Genomic DNA, 11,529 nt, shown 5'->3' with positions numbered 1-11,529 from the left:
TCACCACGACAAACTGGTACAACGCCCGAATCACTGCAGACGCAGCACCAATCCGCCTGTCAATCTCGCACTCCAGCTTTCCCTCACTCGCGAACAAGACCCCGAGATACTTAAAGTCCTCCACTTGGGGCAGGACCTCATCCCTGGCCCGGAGAAGGCATTCTACCCTTTTCCAAATCAACTATTACAGTTTTACTGAGAAATCAACTAAATAAAAGTGATAGAAGTCTACAAACTGGCCTTTTTTGACTAGCGCCAATGGAGTTTCAATGTGTGTAAACTGTTTTTCTACCGCTCGTAATGGCTAAGGGGGTGGTCTAATGAGCAGCGAGATGTCACGCGCAAAGGGTCGGTAGCAAAATGCAAAGTCCGTGGTTTGGTCGTGCTTCAATGTTCCAACTTAAACTTATAGTCCTGGCTGAGTGAGCTTTCCATTGTAGGGTTTAATTATGGGGGTTGTGTTCACCCATTAATTTGGGCTCCTGGGCCATTGTGAGCCCCAACAAAGATTCATGCTGTTGAGAAGTTCAAAGAACAGTTTCAAATAGTAAAACAATGTCTTTCTATCACACATTTTAAACACCCCAGTAGAATATGGGAAAACTCGAGTATTTTCTCACTCCTAATTCAGCCCCTGCGCTTAAATTAATCTTGTACACAAACAGCAATTACAAATTCAATATTCCTAATATGTCTGCCATGCTGTGAATCTGAATTTAATTTGAGCATTGTTTAAGTACTGCTACAGTCCTACATTACAAGTCCAACAGAATCCTCAAACGGAGCGATGACTCAGCAATCGAGTCAATGGTCTATAAAACACTAAACTAGCACAAGCATTAGTTCCATGAGATTTAATACTGCTGAAAATCACAGGCCTGTCTGGCCAGAATAAGGAATATTTTTGCTCTTATGCAGAATTCACACTAGAGAGTTTCTATCTTCCCTCCCAAAATTAAAGAACTGCTCAACCAGATGGTGGTAACACCAATACCAAGGTAATCTGTAACTATCAACAATGTGTGCTGCTTGTTCCCTGAAAAGTGTTAAAATGGCTTTGTGTTCCTTCCTTATTTATTATTTTTTTCCTTCCAAAAACATAAAAAATATCTGAACAAAGAGAAAGAAGAGAGATATGTACTTGGTTCAAATTGATTTCATTATTTTGTATGAATACCAAAGTTTCATTCATTTCCGTTATTCCCTTCACTCCCGGTGGTAGCGTGTATTCATTTGGACTGCTGTTCCAACCTGATAAACAAGGGTTTTTTTGTTTATGGCAATTATTGCCTGAGGATTGTTTCCAATGTGATATGACTGACAATGAGGAGGCAGACAAGAGGGAGGAGAGATGTGATGAGAGGGAATTTAAACCAACTGCCAAGCACATTCTGCCGCAGCTCTGGGGAACAGCTGCCATCAATATGGCTGGTACTTATGGAAGTGGCACTGACACTAGAAATGCTCATATGCCATAAATGTTCCCAACATAAGACATGTTTATTGTCTTTAAACTGTGATCAAAATTAGAATTATAAGGTTGGCCTATAGCTCACATGCATACATATCTAGAAAATATGTTGTACATTCTTGGGGACTGTGAATGGATTGCTGATCAGATTTACAAGAATGGCCAAAGTTGTAATTCTCATGTTGTAAAATCACTTGTTTCTAGAGCACAGAAGTGAATTTCTTCTGTTTGACAACTGGTCAGCCAGTCACAATCATGACAGTGTGAAATTCCACCCAATTGCATTCATCTGTCTGCATCATAAAGCATTTGCTGTTATGTTTAGTAACTCTAGGTTCTGTCAAAGGGGATAAAACAATCCAGTTATTCTTATAATTATGTAGCTGATTCATCAATGCCTTAATGTTTTACCGCTTATTTAAGATCTGGTCCTATTAATAATAGACTAGCCATGTTATACCGAATATTTATGTGAGACTGTTTTTTTTTATTTATTCTCATTTGCTATTCAAGGGGCTTCGAGTCTAGCCTGGCCTGCCAGACTCGTCCTCTGTTTAATTCTGCACAGAGAAACAGTCTGGTAACTCACAGGCAGAGAGGCACTTGAGGGGCGGAATTAGGTAGCTCAAAACCAACCAATCAGAAAAAAGACGGAAATGCTAACTGTACTGCTCGATGCTCTAGTTTTTTAGCTGTAGTAAAAAAAAAATAGATGTCTGGCAACGGCGCAAACATCTTTTAGTTTTTAGAAGAAATGCTTTTAGAGCTTCTACTTGTTGTGGTTTAAAGACTTTCAAGTCATAGGCCTAGTCCACACGTAGCCGGTTTTTTTTAAACGAATATCCACCCCTCCAAAAACTTGCATCCACACCACCTCTTTAAAAAAAAAACTCTGTCCACACGTACCCAGATAAATACGTTGTTAAGGACATGCCAGACCTGTTCTTAACCTCGTCCTTCATCTGTGGTTTTCCGCAAGGAGCAGTAATTCCGCTTGCAAAAACAAACAAGCAAAAAGCGCTTGGACAATTGATAAAGCGAGCGCAGCTCTGAGGGCATCCATGCTGTCGGCTAGTGTAAACACAGGTCGCACACGTGATGTCAGCATTTTTTTGTCGCGGACAGTTACGTCGCGGACCTTAAAACTCTGGTTTTGTCTGTCCACACGCAGACACCCAAAACGGAGAAAACGCAGATCTTCACTTTGGCCGGAGTTTTTAAAAATATCCGTTTTCGTGTGAAAAAACTCTGTTTTCGTGTGGATGACAGGCCAAAACGTAGAAAAATATCTACGTTTTGGCAGATCCCCGGCTACGTGTGGACAGGGCCATATAGAACAAAGGAAAGAGTCGCAGCAAGCTCCGCCACTGTCTTCGCTGTTTACGAGAAACCGAGCTTCGCTGTGTGTGACGTCGGCGACGCTGTAGTTTTTTAGCTGTAGTCAAAGATGACGTCTGGCTACAGCGCAAACATCTTTCTTTAGAAGAAAGGCTTTTAGCGCTTCTTCTTGTTGTGGTTTTAAAGACGTGTCCAAGTCATTTAGAACAGAGGAAAGAGCCACAGTGAACTCCGCTTTAGTCGCCATGTTCGACAAACTCGGTGTTATGGTGTGTGACGCACGCTGCTCTGCGCTGATTGGCTCGGTTATAATTCTCATGGGGTGGGGTTATTTGAATAAGAGTTCCCAGACCCTTTCTCTGTGCAGAATTAAACAGAGGAGGAGTCTGGCAGGCCAGGCTACTTCGAGTCAGTTGGAATATACAGGTCTTCCAAAGTCCCAGTCAGTGTCATAACCTTAGCCTGTTCCACACTGAATGCAGATGGAATGCAGTCCGTTTTCTGTTAGCTAGCTGGACAGACTGCCATTAACTATCCCTTTGGTTTGTTGACTGAGCGTCTCCAGAAATCTGCTCCCACAAGATCACCAAATAATTAGAAATGTGACACAATACTTTTAAAGATATACCAGTAAAAATAATGTGACCTAACATACACTATGAACTGATGTCACTGTCTTTAATAACAAAACAAAAGCCTGCAAAGGTAATACAACACATACTTTATTTTGAAATATACCAGATACACCTCGATGAAGCACTTATCACTTCCTGTCTGGCTCATGTAATTGCTTTCACTTCATAGCAATACACATGCGGCATCCGGAAAGCTGATCATCTGTTTTGCACCACGGAATGTGAATGTTCTGATAGGACTCAAATGTTGTTTCTCAGAATGCGTACTCATCTGAACTTGTGTACTCACGTACTTCTGAAACGTCATCAACGCTAGCCCAAGTCCTGTTCCAATCCTAAGTACATATAATGGTAAGTTTGCTCAGTCCTTCTTATTTAGTCCTTCTTCCCTTTGTATCAAGGATGCCTTAATGCATCCTTCAGCAGACTTGGGATGGCAAGTGTAACGTCCAGCAATGGTCAGTTTAGGTACTGTTTGACCATTCAACATCTGGTCATAAAGGAGACACGAGACTGCACGTGTTCCCTTTAAATCAGCCTGCCTTCCTCACACCAGCTGGAGCTCAGAACCTGCAGCTCTGACAGAGATAACGAAATCATAACATTGACATCCTGTTCTTTCCAAGGTCCCTCACAGAGCAACCCTTTTATCTAAACTCCTCGCTTCAAAGAAGAAAGAAGATTTAAAATTAAATATGAACTTCTGAAATTTACGAGCTAGATAATCATTAAATAAACATTTGTTTATTACTACTTATAATAATTATAAAATAATGAATTGTTTCATTAATCTGTGCTCAATGATTGTTTCAGCATGTTCACTTGACAAGGTCATAACATTTGCACTCACACAAGGACAAAGTAAGATCAAGTTAAGTCCATGACACATAATTAACCTTTTACCCAGATCAGAGCCTCCTGGTCAAAGAAGGCATGTGTCTCTGAGATTCTTGGTAACATCCAAACTTTTCAACTTTTGGTTAGCTACACAATCATAACATCATAACATTAAAACCAGATCACGCTGGTGATTCTTCAGTTCTAGAGAAAGTTTCAGACTGGCCATCTGAAGCGCACCTCTTTAACCATCAAAGATTTTGCCACGTCGTCAAAACCTTTGTGCACCTGCGAAGCTCAAGAACATCAGTTCGTGCAGAAACCAGCTGATAGTGTTCAACTCCGTAAGAGTTATTCCTGAGGGGCAAGCTAGTTCCAACCTGTGTGCCTGGTGACATCTCGGGACTGGGGAAGTCAGTACTTGTGGTCAGTCTACTGGACCTGGGTGCCCCGAGGTCATCCGACCTCTCTGACCTCCGGATCCGTGACGAGGGTCTCCAAAAGGGTAAGGTAGAACACAGTGAAGATTGCGTCTGATGTGCTTCTGATGATAACATCTTCATAGCTTAGCAAACCAAATTCTTTTACTTCAAGAACACTCCAGAGCTTTCCCAGATAAGGAGGTTCTGACTAACACCACATTGACACATAGGTTTATTTATCGCATTTAGTTCCATCCGCTCACAGCAAATGCTTAGTTAACTAGTCATGTTTTAATTATTTGTAAAATAAATTCTTACTTTTATAAACCTGACTGTTTTCTGAATCAAAATGAAGTGTGTACAATTACTTAAAAAGCAAAAATGCTAAAATCTTCTGATAAATACAATAAAGACCAAGCGGGGTGGATATTTTATATTTAAATAGAATATCACAGCTTATTAGTCATAAGTATATATATATATATATATCTTGAGCTCAATTTGCAACGCTACACAAGGTATCCCATAATGCATTGCGAAAACTGATAAACCCCAAATGGAAAATGGAGAAAGCTCATAACTGTGGTGTTTTTATATATAAAATACAAATAAGTGTCTAATTATGTCTAAATAAATAAATAAATAAAATGTTGTTTGCTATTGTTTTTACTTTAATGTAAAATTTGCTGTGTGTGTGTTCTATTTATTTTTTGACTCTTCACAATACCTCAAAATGCTAATTAGCCCACCCTCTTTCAAAATAAAAGCAGTGTGCCTTAAATAACTCTGTTTTGATCATCATAAGAATATTATGTGATCACTTCATTTTTGTTTTATTTAGGGTCAAACTAGAGTTTTATTTTAATTTGAGGTTGTTGTTTTTAAACTGCAGCACTTGTTGCCATGATGTAATAGAGTATGGTTCTGTTCAATGCAGTCCTCGTCCTCCCATACTCGATAGAACAAACTTTCTGTGGTACTTGCCGAGACCATACTTCACAAGTACACAAGAATGCACTAGCATACTTGGATATTGAGAAAAAGCCAATGACTTTTGGTCTATGCGGAAGCCATGAATGCATTTGTTCCACATTCGGCGTGGAAAAGGGCTTTACTCTATATCTCTGAAGGTGAGATCAGGCAACCAAAATCCCTCTCACAACCACACAAAAAGGTTGGAAAGTTGATCTACTGGTAAACTAATTTCTGCATCACTGTTGGCACCAAATGAGTCCAATTGGAGATTGTTTATTTGATATGTGGAGGGCAGGATCCACATTTATTGAGGGGGGAACCACAACATCTGATTAACAAGACAAGGACAGGCTAGAGTGGAATAAAGTCCTTTTCTTCTCTAGTTTCTAAAATCATCAAGCTGAGCTTGACAATCTCTGAAAATCGTTGAATTTCCCCAAAAAAAAAAAACCGCTTAAGTACGTCATCAATGCTGGAGGAGATGGTGGAGATGGCTTGGGAGAGGGCTGTCTGGGATGCCCTACTGTATGGCCTACTACCCCTGCGGCCCGGATAAGCGGAGTAAAACAAACAAATGAACGAACAGCTTAAGCAACTGGCCTCTACACCAGTCCCTTACACCACAGTTGCATGTTGGGGTTTTCCCATTTGGACTGTACCAGGCCAGATTTAATGGCCCGGTCACCAGAAGCCTATCACTAACCCTCTCCTACAGACCTGGAACCAAAATGAGATCCAGAATTCCTGGGAGGCATCGGGATTGCTTGATCTCATTGGGCAATGGCTTGCCGACTGTGACTGTGTTTAGATTTGTTGCTGCTTATTTCACTAACTGAAAAGTCGTGAATGTTAAAGTAGTGGTAACAGCCTCCTCAGAATCTTACTCCACCCACATTTCATATTTGAAAAATGCGGCCCAAAGAGGCGTTTCCTGTAAGACCGAGAAGGCGGAGCTACGGCCGTGATTGACATACTGAAATTTGAATACAGATGGCGACGGAGAGCGACACTAGCTCAGAGCAGTCATTCGAGGTGGAGGACTTTTCCCCACCTTCTTCCCCAGAGGATAGGGAGGAGGGCTTATTGGGGGAAGCAAGCGGTCCTGAACCGTATCTTTTTGAGCCACTAGCTCGTGAGTTGTCAGAGGCCCCTGGAGTCGAGCCAGCAGGAGTATCAAGGCATCGAATGGGTCCAGTCTCTGAGTGGTAAGTAGCTTTTAGCCACAGCTAGCTATATTTAGCTTAGCTAAAAGTAATATTGTATGACTGCCTCAACAGGTGCACCTGCGGCCACTGCACATCATTGTCTGCCAGAGAAAATGTGTGCTGCAGAGAAACGCCCAAGGTATAAAAATAAAAGTACCCCACCATGAGAAAAGCATTCTGTAATGTACACATTTGTTACACAATCACTAACATCATACTAATATTGAACTCTTATAGCCCTGATATCAGTTGTTCTTTGTCATAGGTAATGCTCATGTGTCAGCAGGTGGGTGTAACCTCCTGCATAACAGAGCATCCTGGTTTTGAGGCTGTTGCTCTGAATCCCTACGTGTTGCAGGCAGTTTATGGCACCTTTCTGCAACTCTATGGGGAGATGCAGGAGACTACGCTCAACAGGTAAGACAACTGTCAAATTACTTTTTTTATGAATACTTTATAACTCATACCACCTCTTTCTCAGCTGTTACAGACATCTGGCGTACCGGAATGTGGTCAGGTGGTGTTGGGGTTACCTGGGACAACACGTTCGTGTTGTGATCCCGTCATGCGCTGTCTCCAGAATAAGGCAGGAGTTCCCAGAAGACGGTGCATACAAAGGACTCCTCCCTCCTCTGAACTAATATATATTTTTTGGATTAAATAAATGTTATAATATATATTTCCTGTATTGATTCCTGTCCATAAAAAGCTGCATAAATCACAAAACGGTAAATGCACTTCTTTACACTTTGACATTATTTATATATACACACATATAGCCACACACTTTTCAAATGAGCTCTTACAACAGTAAGGTTCTAATTCGGGGTTAATTAATGCTGCTGTAACAAGTGAGTTTACACCTTGTGTGATTAATGAAGTCTATTTTAGAGCAGGTTCAATTAGGTAAAAATGAATGATAATTTAATAAATGTGATATATGTATTTATACACATCAAAATATCAATATAATTGTATTTAAAAAGACACAATTGCGCTGCAAAGAGAACATTTATTATAGCTACTACTAAGACAATGTTAGATTACAATCTGATCATAACTTTCATGATTTTTGACAAAACTAAACCACAAGCAGAGATTCTGGAGCCATGTGAGGATAGGTTGGGCCATCAGTGATGTTTCATAGGTTCCTTAGACTGGAGGTAGCTTTCACTGTGATGACAAACGTGGAGATGGATCCCGGGAGCACAGGCTTTTCTGTTACAAGATCAGGAGGCTCTGAGGAAAAAGGAATATTAGTATGACTAGTATGACTTACAAAAGCAAGACTGGTGAGTTTTGCTATGTTACATACGGCCAAGATTTTCAAGTTGTATGGGAGCCACAGAGCAGAAAGGTTGTAGAGATCAATAGACATCTGGGAGGTGGACAGCATGAGTCACGAGTGGATGAGCATAAAGATCCATAATGACGACAGGTAACTCCTCTGTCGTACAGTGGTGAGCAGCCTGGCTGAGGAGGAGAAAAGGAAAAACCACACAGAGTAGAGTACTAATTAATAATTACAATCTCTTGTTGTGTAGCTCACCTTACGTGCACTTTAAAACCTGGACCTGTGCCTGCTCACAGCATCCCGTTTATCTGGTCTTTGGAACTGGGCACAGAGCGGTTCTGGAACCGGAATTTTGTCCGAGTACTCCTGATATGGGAGAGGATCCACCACCACAGAGTCGAACAGCAGGTCCATAAGCTTGTGCACATATACTGGAAAAGGGTTTTCAGTATTACAATAGCTCTCCATGACCATCATTTTGGTTTTATCATACAATATATGACATACATGAGGTTGGATTGGTCTTCAGGGCTCTCACTGTGTAGTCTCCACGTTTGTACTTTGGGTACACTACAGCATATCTCAGCTCACCAGTTGCTGTTGCTGCATGTGAGCGTGCTGCATTTTCATTATAGTGCATTGCAGCAATTTGTAATCTGAAAAAATCAAATAAACAAACCATGTAGATTTGAGGCAAAATTCTACATTTCATGCTAAAATTTGAACAATTAGAGGCATTAATTTGAACATTTGTTGTATTCATTACCTAGACAGCATTCCTTTGAAGGAGAAGACCTGACTTTTTGGAGTAAATCTGATGAAGAGACTGTGGAAAGCCTCCAAGGTGGATGTGTGGTACACAGGGCTTATCTTCTCTATGTCCTTCACAAACCGTGGAGCTAACAGAACGGCAGTGAGCTTCTCACATGATGCTGTGCCTACGTAGAAAATGTTAATTACAAAAATTACAATTTGATCAACTTTAGAATGTTGCTATTATTTCATTGAGAAAAAGTTTCCCATAGCTGACATTTTTAGATGACAAATGTATGAAAGAGTGACTAATAGTGCTGTAGACAGGTGTGGTCATTACTTATGGCATTTTAGTACATATTATGTCAATTATGGCTGTTCTGCCTAAAACCATGAGTTGTGTGGCACACTCGTGTGTTTAAATTTCTGCACAGCATTTTATTCTTAGTAATTAATTGCTGTTGGCCAAATGATGGTGTGTGACCTTAGCAGCTACATGTGACGTCTGTAACTCTCATGCTCCAAAAATATTTCTCCATGTTGAAGGAGGTGAAGACAAATATTCTGTTGTGGGGTGACATGTTCTAAATGTAAAGAAACCAAACAGTAAAGGCTCAGCTGTAATGAGTACATGCTACACTTACTTGGTTTGAGCCACTGTCTTGCCTGTTCTCCATCCAGAGGTGCATGCAGACAGCTAGGGAACAGGGCGTTGTCATGGCTGTGCACATTTTGGATGTGGTTGGCAACTGAAGTCCACTTTGCTACTGCCTCCTGTCCTGAGGAGGAACTGGATGCTGACCAGTAGAAGTGGTTCACCACACTTTGCTTCCACAGTCTCACATCCTGGGTCGTCTTTCTCTTCCCCAGCTCTTCGATTTTCTTACCAATTCCTGGAGAGCCAAATAGACCCACATTTAAAATAGAAAAAAAAAATCCTGTAATATTCACTATATACATCCCCAAAGATTACCTTTTCCCATGTGCCAGAGGTCAAAGTAGTGACTGATTTCCTTTTTTTCCTCCCGCAAATACTTCTGCACTCCTGTGTGGCGGTCAGTCACGACTTGCTGCACATCGACCCCCCTCTCCAAAAGTGTGCTCAGACTTCTCACAAATCCCTCCTTCTCCATTCGCACACTATTTCCAACTTCATTGCTCTGAAAATAAACATAATTCTCCATTGATCTGTGAATAATTAACCATGAAATGCATTGGAATCATCAGGTAATGTTGTACCTGTACGAGCTGGATATCAATCACTTTGTTTCTTTTGAGATCCATCATGGTGTAGCTGCCATATTTGGCTGAGTGTCCTTCAAGAAATGCAAGTTATTACTTAATTTACATTTGATAGCAAAGGAATAAAATAAATAAATTTAAACGTATTCACCAGGTGAATCAGCTTGCATGTCACCACCAAGAGTCACAGGTCCAGATTCAGTAGCCTCCTGGATGATATCAGCTTGCTCTAGCTGCCACTGCCAGCTCACTGTTGGAATTAACAGCTTTGCCTGATGCCGACAGAATGTCTGCTTGGACAGTCCCTGCACACTGAAGGCACCCAGGTACTAAAATATGAAAAGTTACGTCATGAAATGAGAGACGCACAGACCTTATCAAAACCAACCTAAACAGTTTTGGCCTATACCTTAGAAATCTGGCTAAATGATGAGCCTGTGAAGAGGAGAGCAGCACAGAGCTGGAGGTTTCCTGCTGGGAGGCTGTTCACCATAGGCTGACTGGACCACTCATTGTAGTGCTCACAGCATGAACACCGTTGTGTCACACGGAGCAGTGTGCTGACAGTTGTCGTGTTCACAACACAACGACCGGTACAAACGGGACACCTTCTGAACAGCCCCAGCAACTGTTTCTCATGAACAATGTACTTCTTGTCCTTTTGTGGATGGACCTCAGTGAAAGAGCTGTATAGAACACATACATTTATATATATGGTCATAACTAAAAAATTCTAAGATGTTATAATTTTTTTTACCTTGAACAGTTCACTGAGCTTGCACTGTCATTGAGGTGGAAGCTGGGATCAACAACAGACACCTCATATCGTGGTCTTTTCAGGGGTGTGGACGCAGCTCTGGGACTTTGTGGAAGATGAATTTCCGTCACGGTCCCTGTGTCACAAGACACACTGCGGCTGGGAGCTCTAAACTGTGTGGCTATGTAAAATACAAAGAAGCAGCACATTTATAAATGTTTAAAATAGCATAAAATCACGTGTAACAATAATCTGCAAAACAAATAAAAACTAGAAGGTAATAATAAAATGTTTACGTCGTCGTCGTCGTCGTCTTCCTCCGCTTATCCGGGTCCGGGTCGCGGGGGCAGCATCCCAACTAGGGAGCTCCAGGCCGTCCTCTCCCTGGCCTTGTCCACCAGCTCCTCCGGCAGGACCCCAAGGCGTTCCCGGACCAGATTGGAGATGTAACCTCTCCAACGTGTCCTGGGTCGACCCGGGGGCCTTCTGCCAGCAGGACATGCCCGAAACACCTCCCCGGGGAGGCGTCCAGGAGGCATCCTGACCAGATGCCCAAACCACCTCAACTGGCTCTTTTCGATCCGGAGGAGCAGCGGTTCT

At 41.7% G+C, this 11,529-nt stretch overlaps 1 protein-coding gene across 2 annotated transcripts; it reads right to left on the bottom strand.

Moving 5' to 3' along the window:
• Positions 1–7,891: 7,891 nt before the first annotated feature.
• LOC139069929 (uncharacterized) lies at positions 7,892–10,129 on the bottom strand. 2 transcript variants are annotated; one of them, XR_011520599.1, is made up of 5 exons: positions 9,575–10,129; positions 8,944–9,115; positions 8,685–8,833; positions 8,199–8,608; positions 7,892–8,122 (listed from the first exon to the last, which is right to left on the bottom strand). XR_011520599.1 is itself a non-coding variant. In XM_070551301.1 (4 exons), the coding sequence occupies exons 1-4, from the start codon at positions 9,888–9,890 to the stop codon at positions 8,445–8,447; spliced, it is 801 nt and encodes a 266-aa protein (XP_070407402.1). In that variant the 5' UTR covers positions 9,891–10,129; the 3' UTR covers positions 8,129–8,444. The 2 variants fall into 2 exon arrangements, 1 of the variants encoding a protein (XP_070407402.1); XM_070551301.1 differs by lacking the exon at positions 7,892–8,122 and having other exon boundaries at positions 8,129–8,608.
• Between the last annotated feature and the right edge of the window lie 1,400 nt (positions 10,130–11,529).

The sequence above is a fragment of the Nothobranchius furzeri genome, chromosome 5 (genome assembly GCF_043380555.1).
Source record: "Nothobranchius furzeri strain GRZ-AD chromosome 5, NfurGRZ-RIMD1, whole genome shotgun sequence".
Classification (NCBI taxonomy): Eukaryota; Metazoa; Chordata; class Actinopteri; order Cyprinodontiformes; family Nothobranchiidae; genus Nothobranchius; species Nothobranchius furzeri.
Note: the sequence above shows the minus strand (reverse complement) of the source record. Positions and strands in the feature narration are given on the sequence as shown.